This window comes from Castanea sativa, chromosome 12 (genome assembly GCF_040712315.1).
Source record: "Castanea sativa cultivar Marrone di Chiusa Pesio chromosome 12, ASM4071231v1".
In the NCBI taxonomy this organism is placed as follows: domain Eukaryota; kingdom Viridiplantae; phylum Streptophyta; class Magnoliopsida; order Fagales; family Fagaceae; genus Castanea; species Castanea sativa.
Window position 1 is genome coordinate 6845953 of NC_134024.1, and position 12789 is coordinate 6858741.

General features: G+C 33.7%; 2 protein-coding genes across 3 annotated transcripts; both read left to right on the forward strand.

Annotated features, from left to right (window-relative positions):
- Positions 1-216: 216 nt before the first annotated feature.
- On the forward strand, positions 217-6724 carry LOC142620935 (vacuolar protein sorting-associated protein 26A). Of its 2 annotated transcripts, XM_075794252.1 has the most exons (13): positions 217-424; positions 1030-1083; positions 1173-1247; positions 2263-2337; positions 2474-2546; positions 3367-3411; positions 3651-3762; positions 4614-4680; positions 5056-5100; positions 5335-5390; positions 5642-5817; positions 6031-6228; positions 6372-6724. In XM_075794252.1, the coding sequence occupies exons 2-12, from the start codon at positions 1081-1083 to the stop codon at positions 6210-6212; spliced, it is 909 nt and encodes a 302-aa protein (XP_075650367.1). In that variant the 5' UTR covers positions 217-424; positions 1030-1080; the 3' UTR covers positions 6213-6228; positions 6372-6724. The 2 variants fall into 2 exon arrangements, with proteins under 2 accessions (XP_075650367.1, XP_075650366.1); XM_075794251.1 differs by having other exon boundaries at positions 6031-6724.
- A 2045-nt stretch (positions 6725-8769) lies between these two features.
- Positions 8770-12577, forward strand: LOC142620009 (uncharacterized). The gene is made up of 6 exons (XM_075793444.1): positions 8770-9195; positions 9662-9760; positions 10289-10480; positions 10668-10787; positions 11819-11890; positions 12041-12577. The coding sequence occupies exons 1-6, from the start codon at positions 8860-8862 to the stop codon at positions 12263-12265; spliced, it is 1044 nt and encodes a 347-aa protein (XP_075649559.1). The 5' UTR covers positions 8770-8859; the 3' UTR covers positions 12266-12577.
- Positions 12578-12789: the final 212 nt, after the last annotated feature.

The window sequence follows — 12789 nt, forward strand, 5'->3', positions numbered from 1 at the left end:
AAAACTAGTCAAAAAAATTTATATGAAATTATTTCTTAATGGTCAACTTACCGTGTCCGTTAATACTACCCATTTATTTATTTTATCTATCCTCAAAATAAAATAAATTATTTATTCCCTCAATAATAAGTTAGGGCACTTGGGCCTTGATTAAAAAATTGGGCCTAGAATTAACAGTTAAGGAATACAAAATTGTTTGTGAAAATTCTCAATCTTGTCCCTCCCATCTTATCACGTGCATATCACGTGAGAAATGAGCTCGCTTCTTCGTCCCCATTTCGTAAAAAACTGTCAGAAAAATTTCAGATCGATCAAACACAGTTTCGTTTTTCTCGCTGAAAATCTCTATTGTATTGTACCAAATTCCCCAAATTTCCAATCCTAGGGTTCGTGTCCAGACTCGTTACTGTCCTCTCTTCCTAAGGTACGGAATCAATTGTTCTCAATCTCCAACGCTAAATCGGTTCGAATTTCCAGTTGATTCTGATCTCGTTTACTTTTGGGGCTTTAATTTTGTGATTGATTAATTGATTGATTGATTGATTGGGTAGCTAATTCTATATGTACCCACAGTAAATATCACTTGGGATTTATGTAAATGTGTTGTGGGGTTTTGAAAAACCTGAGCTTTGGTATTTCTGACAGTTTTTCTTGAATATGTATGATATTTTGGGTATTGGGTATGTTTCATTTTTATTCAAACACACACAAACACTCAAATACACATACATAAGCAATTTTTATGTATTAAGGTGGTGATGCAGGGTTTGGAAAAATATGGGCTTGGGTGTTTTTGGTAATTGAGCAGTGTGGCTATTTGTGTAATCTGTGGGTTTTAAGCTTAGTTTGAGCTTGGATTCTTGAATTTAGTGCACATGCATTGGTTATGAGCTTATCCCATTTCTGTCTTCCTTTTAGGGTTTCTATTTTAGCTGAAAATTCATTGACTTTTGAAGAAATTTAACTTTGGCAATTGGTGACTGTGCATGTTTAGCTTTGAGGTCTTAACATTTACACTGAATTCTGCAGGTGCATAGAGTAAGGCATTAAGATTTGGGATTTGATTTGATTTTGATCAGCATGGTAAGTTTGCACGATTAGCTTAAGACAGATCTGATGTTGTTGTTTGATACATTTTCGAAAATGTGTCTTGAAAATTTTGTTTGTCCCAGAATTACCTTATTGGAGCTTTCAAGCCGGCCTGCAACGTTTCAATCACATTTTCGGATGGAAAAACTCGCAAGCAGGTAGCTTATTGATTTGAACTTTGTATAGTATTCTACTTTAAGCACTAGCCAGGGTTGACTTAAAAAGGGCAGTTTCTTGTTGTTGCCAATAAGTCTTTTTATTGAAAAATTGGTTTCTTCTGAGTGTTGATTTAAGGCATGGCATCAAGTGTATGTGAAATTTGGTTATGATGATGCATGGACTGTTTGAATCTCTCATGTTATTGTGATCTAAACATTTTAACAACGAAACTTACCATATATGGTGTAGAATGATTCATCATTCAAATAAGTGCTTATGTTCTCTGCAACTGTGTGGGAGTATTACTTGGGACAATATTGGCTTATGACTGCTCAATCAGTGGCTATCTAAGATGCTGGGGTACGGATACGGGTATGGGTATGGGGATACAACATTTCTTGAAAAACTTAGGATACAATATGTCGAGGATACATGTATTAATTACTTATTAAATTTATTTTTTATATAGTGCTAAGCATTTGTTTTTTTATATATTGTTAAGCATATACCAATTTAAAAGAAATAATGGATAATAAAGTGAACCCATGACCATTAAATTTTGTATAGAATACAAACCAAGATCCAAAAGAGTAAATAAAAGATAACTAGATAAGTGTTCGACATTGAAACCAATACATAAAGCATATAAATAAAAATTCTTAAAAGTTTGGGCTATCTCTCACCATCGGGGGTTGAGTTACAACAGTATCTAAGTCGTGTCACTGGTGCATCTAGATGTATTGGCATTTAAAAAAGAAAAAGAAAAAAAGATTGGGTATGTATCTTAGAGGTATCCAGTATGATACCGGTATGATACATATTGGATACCGGTATGTGAGCAAAAATGGAGTATCTGTGCATCCTAGGTGGCTATAACTTTTTTTTTTTTTTGGTTCGGTGTTGGGAGCTTTCATTTCCATGTGATTACTATTCAAAATTTAATTTCTACTGAAATTGAAACATTTTTTATAGTCTTACGATTTACCTTTTTTTGTTTTCTATGCGCTTACATAGGTCCCGCAAAAGAAGGAAAATGGTCAAACAGTTATGGTCCCACTTTTCCAAAGTCAAGAAAACATTGCTGGGAAGGTATTTGATTGATAGCACAATTTTAAATGTTAAATTATTGTAATGCAAAATGTGAATTTATAGGAAGTGTCTAAGAATTCTAGATTGTTAACAGCATTACTTAGAAAATATTTTCTTTCTGTGGTCTTATTTTCAGATTTCTATAGAACCATTTCAAGGGAAGAAGGTTGATCACAACGGTGTGAAAGTTGAGCTCCTTGGCCAGATAGGTGTGATTTTGTTGCAAAGTTTCAGTTTGGTACATTATCAATAATTTTGTGAAACAATAGGTTTAGTGTGAGAATCACAGGATAATAATTTTTCTTTACCAAGTTATTATTGGACTTCTTGCTTGTAACAAATATTCGAAATATTAAAAGCACAATGGCTGAAGGATTTTATTTTATATTTGCTAGTGCAGTATGTAAATCTTTAAATAATACACCTCTTTGGATGCTTATAATTCGTTTTTGAGGATTTGGATTAGTCCTTCTGTTTTTGATCTAGACAGTCACCTAATTACTATGATTCTGAATGAGTATGATATTTCCTGATGTTAGAGGGTTCAAGACTGTTTCTTTGGAATTCATCACTGATTTCTTTCATTTCAGTGTAAAGGGTGTGCTTTGTTGTTAGGGAGACCAATTGCCCCAATTTGGCTTTCTTTTTCTTACTCTTAAAGAATATGTATTATTAACTAATTTATTTAGTGGTTACATGATTAGAGACCTTTTTAAACAAAATAAAAAACGTTGAATGTTATACAAATAAACATGCTTGAAAGTGATAAATTTCTTTTAACTGTTCTTCCATGATCTGAAGAGTGATACCATTACTAACTAAATATAATACGATATTAAAGTTGGTTTAGCTTTGATAGATTCCAGTCATGAGCAGTGACAGAAGCATCTACTTCACTAACTTTTTCATATTTTGGTCTTATTTTTTGCTGGTTCCCTTTCCTTAGTTGCTAGTCAAAAAACTTTCTAGGACTAATTTTCTCTCTTATTTCTGAGACAAATCATCAATGAAAATTTATTTTGCTCGCAGAGATGTATTTCGATAGGGGAAATTTCTATGACTTCACTTCCCTTGGTGAGTATACTTTGGCTTCCTTGTCTTTAGCTTTAATTATAAGCTATCAACGTGGCTTCTTTTCATTTATTCATTGTTCCTAATTAAATACCCCCCCCCCCCACCAAAACACTCACACACACGCATGTGCAAAGAAGTTCCTTTTCTTGCAATTTGTATTATGCCAGGTTTCATTCTGAGATTTAAAAATGTGGAAATTTATTTGACTGCTTTTAATTTTTACTGCTCTTTGTTTGTAGTCCGTGAACTGGATGTTCCAGGAGATATATATGAGAGGAAAACATATCCATTTGAGTTTTCTACAGTTGAAATGCCATACGAGACATACAATGGGGTGAATGTGAGGCTTAGGTAAGCTATTTATCATATTGTAAAGCTTTCACTATTGACCAGTATATTCGTACTTTCTGTTAGTATCTCCTGTTGTGGCATTTACCATTTACTACTTGCTTTTGCTATAGTACTTACTTGCTTGCTGAGTAAGATAGTAATTGTTTGTGCATCCTCTGCCTTTGGTCCTATATGTAATTACCTATTTTATGATTCTGGTTTTGAACTTTGAATAATGCCTTAGGCTGGGGGCAGAATCTCCTCTCCCCTACCCTATCAGCAGCATCCTTTTATTGTGTCTCATGTAATAAAACATTTAGAAACCTGTTTTCTTCTCATTTTGTGTATTGCTTGCTTCTGAAATTTCCTGAAATTTAATATCTTATTGTGTCTTTAGCAAGTCTGCTGCCTAAAGAGAGAAGACTTATTTAATCTGTTATTAGATTATAAGTTATGGTAATAATTAATTGCATATTAGTTTGCCAACTGCAAATTTGCTATGTATTTCATGTTATGAGTAGGTTATAATGGTAATCCTAACATTAATTTTGGGAACTTGTGATATTTTGCTGTGAGTCACTGCCTGCTATTGAATTCTATTGTGTCTATAATTGTTTCTTTTTTAGAGGACAACCAATTGTGCTTATCATTTCAATACCTTTGGCTGTCTCAATATATTATTTCTTTTATTCCTTCACTAAATTATCATTTAATCATAATTGAAGGATATGACTAAGTTCATGTTAGTTTGCCTAAGTAGATTGCTATGTAATTAAGTAGATTGCTATGTAATTATTACTGGTGATAATTAAATAGGAAATGTGATGTTAGCATTAATGATTTATGATATCCTGGAAATCTCCTTTTTCCAGGTATGTCCTGAAAGTCACAATCAGTCGTGGTTATGCTGGTAGCATCGTGGAATACCAGGATTTTGTGGTATTGTCTCTCTCTCTGCATCAGTAATTGGTGATTAGTTTGCATGTAGCCTTAAGTAGTTGTTACTTCGCTTCTTAAATGTGGTATATAATTTAGTTTAGGGAGTTTTGATTGAAGAGGAAGCTTATATTTTCCTTGTCACCTGTCTTTTGTTGGTCACTCATTATCTGCTTTCAAGTTTCAACAATTATTTTGGTTCAGTGTTTGTGAAGATACAAAAGTTATACCTATGTACTTTTTCTGGTCTATTCCCTTTGGAATTTTAAACAAAAATTCTGTGCAAGTCTTTTTTCCTTTATCTTTATATTCACTACTGTTGTAGCATCTCACTTCTGGTTCATATTCTTTCTTTTTCTTTTTCTTTTTTTGCATCAGGTTCGCAACTATACCCCACAACCATCAATTAACAACAGCATCAAGGTGAGTGCAGCAACATAGCTTTGTTTGGTTATTTTTGCTGCTGTCTTAATGTCTTTGTAGGAATGCTATGGGTCATTACTTATTTAAAGAGGATTTATTACGTTGATGAAGTGAAAAGTCTGGTTGTAGTTGCCCATTTGATAGTGTATCATTTTGGAATTATGTTGCATTTGTCTAATGCAGTGTTACAACTAATGTCACTGGGGATTCTCATTATTTTCATGGTCTATGCAGATGGAAGTTGGAATTGAAGATTGCCTACACATCGAGTTTGAGTATAACAAAAGCAAGTATGTCAAACATGTACTATTAACTGGATTTTTAAGTTGCAATTGAATATTGGCTAACCCTGACTGTAGTTAGATCTGGCTAAACCTGGTGTTTAGGGTGGTCCATTTGTACATGGTTGCCAGTTCAATCAATAATTTATAGCCTTTTTGTCTATCTATTCAGGAGTACAGAGCAAATTAAATTTTTTTATGTAGCATAAGTTGGGAGGGGATCATCTATGTCATTGCTTATTGGTGTTTTAAATATGCAGGTATCATCTGAAAGATGTTATTATTGGTAAGATATATTTTCTTCTTGTAAGAATCAAGATAAAAAATATGGATCTGGAGATCAGGCGTCGAGAATCAACAGGATCAGGGGCCAATACCCATGTTGAGACAGAGACACTTGCTAAATTTGAGTTGATGGATGGCGCTCCAGTCAGAGGTATTCTTTTAATTACCTTGCTTATATGTACAGTGAAGAAACGCTTCTATTTTATTGGCAAACATAAAATATACCCTATTAATTTAGTTTAGTGGGATCGTCAGGTGAGAGGTAATTTACTTGTTGGTTTCTGATTTTACATGTTGCACTTGTGTCAATTTATTTAATTGCCTATAACTGTAATGGCTTACAATCATGTGCTTGATTTTACAGGTGAATCAATTCCAATCAGACTGTTCCTTAGTCCATACGAATTGACACCTACATACCGAAACATCAATAACAAATTCAGTGTGAAGTATTATTTGAATCTTGTTCTAGTCGATGAAGAGGACCGGCGGTATTTTAAGCAGCAGGAAATCACTATATATAGGCTTCAGGAAACTTCCTCCTGATTAATCATCTTACATGGTATGAACTTTTGATTCCAGTTGGAAGGGAAAAGAAAACTAAATTGCCTCAGAGCACCTTGTAAAGCTTTGTTAGGATTCATTTCGCTGGTGTGAAAATCTTGTTTCTATAAATGGCTATAAATAGCTTTGTATTCTTGCCAGTGACAGCTTTCATACAAAATTGTTGCAAATTATGTACATGGGCCATGCTGGGGCGGGGAGGATATCGGCTTGCTGTTGTGAAAAATCATCTGAGATCAGCCATTATGACTTACTGTTGCAGCAGAGATCTACGCTTTTGTTTAAAATTATGGAGCATTTATTTATTTTATATTTTTCTTTTCTTTTCTTTTCTTTTTTTTTCTTGCCTTTTATTTTGTAGTTTTAGTTTTGTAGAGACATCTATGGTGTTTCCATAAGCATACAAGGATTACTGTTTTTTAATCGTGATTGTTCTTGTTTTAATAGATATTCTGCAGGAAGATATAATAACAAGAAAAAAAATCTTATCTGAAGTGGTGTATGACTTCCTTTTATTGGCAAATGGCATAGTAGTCCTATGTCAAATTGATGATAACTAGACAAAGAAGAATCACAACCGTGTTAACCATATCAAGGGTTAAGAAAGGCATATGAAAATCGTCTTGAACCTTTGCAAATGGTAGAGAGAAAGCTCATGCAACACAACAAATAATAAGAGTAGCTATATATAATTTATTGGGACTCCTGGTGTCCTTATTTTCTCTTCTTTTTATCTTTCATGGTACCTAGGTACGAATGCATATACTACTATTTTAAAAACCAGGCCGGTTCAACTAGGAACAAATCTTAATTTGGTTTGGTAAAAATAGAAAATCACTCTTTTCCCGTTATTTGACTATTTCAGTTTTTTAAAACCATGCATATATGTAATTATTTCTAGATTTGATACACTTTTTTTTTTTTTTGGTTGAATAGAGATTTGAAACACTCGAACAGACAATGAATGAACCATTACACAGTACTTTAACGCTATGTTCGTTTCAATATAAAATATTTTTAGGAAAATATTTTCTAATTTTACAGTGTTTGTTTTGTAATAAAATATTTGGTCAAAAGTAAAATATTTTCAGTCAACCAAATTACCCAAAGCAAATTTATGTAATATATTTTACACTTAAAATTTTGAGAAAACATTTTACATTTGCTCAATCCTTCATACCCGATACTTATCACTCCCGCACTTTCACGCTAAAACTCTCCTCTCGTATATCTCTCCAAAAAAATCCAACCACCCTCTTAGATTTCTCTCAAAAAAACCCAGCCACTTTCAGTCTCCTCTCCTGCCAATCTCCGGCTCTAAGGTCTAAAGACACCACCAGCCAGCTCCAGCTTGCCAATGTCATCTATCGCCGGCAAAACCAGGTACTTTTCTGCATTTTTAGATTAGATTTCTCCTTTTCTTTTCGTTTTTCTTCATCTCTAACCCTTCTCTGGTTTTTCTTAAGTTCGATCTGTTGTTTTATTATTATATATCTGTGTGTGTCGTATGGTTTTGTTTCATTTTGATTTATACATTTATTATATTAAATCATCTAATTTATTAACATTGTCATATTTCTTTGAACAGGCTCATCCTGCTCATGCGCCATATTTAAATATAAAAAAATTGAACAGTATGATGAGATGGCTATTGTTGTTGGTAAGGGCATGGCAACTGGTGGCTTTTCAAAGCAATGGAGTGAATGTTCTCCATTCGTTGAAAATGAGATCCCACAAAATGACATCCAAAATCCAAAATTTGAAGGTGACTCTAATACATTGCCAAAAGATGCCCATGAAGCTTCCAATGGAACTTCATCTAAGGGAAGGAGCCATAGAAAGAGAACTTGTGCAGCTATGAATGAAGATAGTCCTTTTAGTGAGATGATTGAACAACTCAAACAGATTGCAATACAACTTTAAATTTTTACCTTTTTTTTTTTTTTTTCATTTTACATTGTGCCAAACATCGGAAAATATTTTACACAACATTTTCATATACACTACCAAATACTATAAAATGAAAATATTTTCCTATAAATATTTTACATGTAAAATATTTTACCTTTGCAAATATTATACATCGAAACAAATGGAGCGTAAGAGTTTTAGAGCTTTTTTTCCGCTTTATTTTTTTTTATTTTCCAGAAATTGTGAAACATTTGGCAATTTTGCCAAAGAGCCATAAGAAATTCCTTATTCCTTAAAGTCAAGACTAAAGTTGGTATTTAGAGTTTTTTTTTTTTAGAGAAAAGTTCTACAATTACCTGCAAAATCAAGATCTTTGAAGTTAAAAAGAGTTTTTCAGTTAAAATCAAGTTGAACTACTATAAAAATTCTACAGCTATAATACTCTCTGCTCATAGTCATAATACTGTTTTCTCAAAATGCTGTTTTCTTTTGTATTTATGGTAGACCCATCATTAATTTAATTAATATAATCCACCATAAATTTCTTTTTGAGTGATGATTATTAATTTATTATACACAGTGTGTTAATAGTGCATGCACCATATCAGTTAAAATCTAAAAATGTAATTTTTTTAATGGGAGTTGTAACTATTAGTGTACTTTATCCAAAATATAATACCCGGGAAATTGAAAACAACGAACGGGCACAGCACGAACTATGTTCACCAACCTGGGGAGACTGATGAGCCAGAATCTAAACCATCTCAGGGTTCGCGCTTTCTCTACAGCTACAAGAGTTGGAACCCACAATGGCAGCTTTCACTGTGACGAAGCTCTTGCCTGCTTCATGCTTCGTCTCACTCACAAATTCTCTGCTGCCCAAATCGTTCGAACCCGAGACCCCAAGATTTTGGAGTCACTGGACGCGGTGGTCGACGTTGGAGGACTTTATGACTCCACCCGAGACCGCTACGACCATCACCAGAATGGCTTTGCCGAAGTGTTTGGTCATGGCTTCACTACTAGGCTCAGCAGTGCTGGCTTGGTCTACAAGGTGCTTGATTGAATTACTCATGCTTCTGAGAATAACTTCTTTGATTTTATGTTACTTAAAAGCGTTTTTTAGTTTTGTTTTATACAGTGCCACTGCATTTCTAATATGGGGTTGTTCAAAGTCTCTAACTTTATCTCCTCATTGATTATTATGTTGATGTCATTAGTAGAATTTCATGTTTACAGAATTTTGTCATGATATTCATTTGGATGATCAAAGTTTTTCATCTCTAATATATGTTCAAAGTCGGAACCTTGTGTTCATCGAGTTTTATAAATGCCCATTATTGGAATAAGATTACAGACCTCATGAAGTAACAAAGTTGAAGTTGACTCATTTGCTTGAGTTTGTTTCTTATTACTATTTTTACTGATATATCCATGCAATATTAACATTTTATAAGCTACTAATAACAGTACTTCTTCGTTTTCTTGCAATCTAATTAAATGTTTTTTTTTTCCTTAAGCATTATGGGTTGGAGATAATTGCCAAGGAGCTTCAGCTTGATGAAGGACACCCAGATGTGCATCGTTTATACCTAGCAGTGTATAAAAGCTTTATGGAGGTACTAAATTGTTTTAGCTGATATATAACATAACGGGAAATTTTCCTTGCTTTCTTTAATGGTAAAGATTTGTGTCTTCTATATGCAAAATGTACTGCATTCCATTTCAAATTCTTTATGCTTCTCAAGTTTTCCCACTCCTTATCAAAATGAGGGAAAGGAGGGAGCGGGGGAAATATCAAATTATCAAAAAAAAAAAAAGGTAAGGTGGAGTATGGCTTATAAGTCAGCTATTGGGAATATTTACCAACCGACAATTATACTTTATAAAATGATAGAAAGACTTGTTGAACTTCTAAATCACATTACCAAACAAGATTAACTGAAGTGTGGAAAATATACTTGGTTCTTCCTGTAGTACGTTATGTTTAATTTATGCAAGATATAAGCCTTTTCTTTACTTGAGTGCCTAGGAATATCTATTGAAACAGTCATTTGAATTCTCTCTCTCCATCAGTGTGTGCGCTTTTGTTGACTTAGCTTTTTATGTTTTTCTCTTTCTTTTTCAACGTTGCTCATTTTTAACAGGCAATTGATGCCATTGATAATGGAATCAATCAGTATGACACTGACAAACCTCCAAAATATGTAAATAACACAAACTTGTCTTCAAGAGTGGGAAGTCTGAATTTGGACTGGGTGGATCCTGATCAATCATCTGACACAGAAAATGAGGCCTTTCAACGAGCAATGACTCTGGCTGGCAGTGAATTTTTGGAGGTATGACATTTCTCAAGTCTCCTTTTGTGTGTGTTATATGTTAAAATTTTCTCAAACACCTGTTTACTGACTGGCAGCTGTTTCTTGAGCATACATTGTGATGTATTATTGAAGAGCCGGCTGTAGAAAGCCATCAAGCATATTCATTCATAATAATAACCAAATCTTTACCTTTCTTTAATCACAGAGTGTTCAGTTCCATGCAAAATCTTGGTTACCAGCACGATCAATTGTAATGGAGTGCATTGCAGCAAGAGATAGTATTGATTCTAGTGGTGAAATCATGGTGCTGATGAGATCTTGCCCAGTAAGTTGGCATTACCTGCCTTTATTGATAGCCTGATAAAACTTACTTTTGTTTCCAACCTCTGGTTGTGTCTATTTAAGGGTTGGAGTGGAAGGGACATTTCAATTTTAACCAGCCTAAAATTAAAAATTATAATATTATGATTATTTATAACAATATTGACTTCTTCCAGTTTTACTTGGGTCAAATTTTGTTACTGAAATGCTGAATATCTCTGTTCTGTAGGTTGTATGCTGAATATATGTATTTGTTAAATAAGCATGGCTTACTTTCAAACATCATAAAAAATCAATAGGAAGCCTCGTTGTCTAATGTATTTTACAAGATAATCTGTTGAAGTTTGCGAAATCTTGCTGAAGTCTATACAGGGAGCTGATAACTGATGGGGGTTCTGATGCTTTATCCATGTGATTGGCTTTTGATCTTTGTATGTCAATTAAATCTCCAATATCTGAATTTATTGTATTTGGTACACATGTTTATGATACTTTCGCCAAGAGCCTCATAGCTCAACTGGTTGGCACCTCTTGGTGCATCCAAGCCCCTTCCCTCATTGTAATTACTAATTATTGACTTATCAAAAAAAAAAAAAATTTGTTTATGATACTTTCATCCCCCCCCCCCCCCAGTCTTGCACATGACAGTGTAGTTTTTAAGTAATAAGGAAAAAAAAAAAAAAAAAGATAGAAAAGAAAACATTAGGTTTTGTATTACTGGGCATTGAATCCATTTTTGTTTATGGTTTAGAGTTGATATTGCAATGAAACATAAAATGAAAAAGAAAAGCAAGGTTTTTTGAAAACTAGTTTAAAAATTTGAGATGGAATGTAATAAATTGTTTTGGTATTTGATATCATCCTGCTTGTTATAGAACATTCTTGCTGAATTTTCTCTTTCAACAGTGGAAGCTGACTTAGGTTTTTTTGAGTACTAGTTTAAAAATTTGAGATGGCGTGTAATAAATTGCTTTGGTATTTGATATCATCCTGCTTGTTATGGAACATTGTTGCTGAATTTTCTTCTTTCAACAGTGGAAACTTCACATTTTTGAGCTTGAGGAGGAAATGAAGATTGATCCGTCCATCAAATATGTCATTTACCAGGTTCCTATAAGTGATACTTGTCTTAAAATATTTCATTTCTCTTCATATGGTGAGAACTTTTTGAGAAACAAGGGGCTGTTTGACTGTATTCTTTGTAGATGAGTGGCTTAGACAATATATTAAAATAGTTATACTACTCTTTATATACAGGATGATAGGAGTGAAAATTGGCGGTTGCAGGCAGTGCCAGTGTCACCTGACAAATTTGAGAGCCGAAAACCTCTACCATATCTTTGGAGGGGTTTGGAGCATGACAAACTCTCTGAGGTTGCAGGGATACCTGGTTGCGTTTTTGTCCACATGAGTGGGTTTATTGGTGGAAATAGAACTTATGAGGGTGCTCTGGCTATGGCAAGAGCATCTCTCAAGGCCTAGGCAAAGCTATTAATTGGAGATACTGTATTCACAGCTTTTGAATGTTATCTGGAGCTATTATATCCCTGATCTCTGTGACTAAGCCTCTTATGATAATTCCAGGGACCTTTCAGATTTGTGTTGGACTACCCATATGGCATACTCAATCTAGTGGAGTACCACTTAAAGATAAATGTTAATCCATCTTTTAAATGAGTACACCAAGGCATTGTCACACTATTTATTACTTTGAAAAGGTACATATGATAAAAAGTTAATTTATTAGAATTGGAACTCTTTTTTGTCGAATGAAAATTGCATTTTGTTCAAGACCATGATTGGGTTGAGTGTCAAAAGGTTAAATACCTTGTCGTATAATTTTTTGAGTTTCATTCTGGTTAATTATTGCTGCTGTCATTTTTTAAATCAGTTGGTATGCAGACTCAATCATTTATATTGGAATTTTTTGCTAGTAATCTTTGGTGCTCCTCTTGTATTACTGTTGACTCTAGTTCTAGATTTTATTTAGCTTTGAGTCTTGTAAA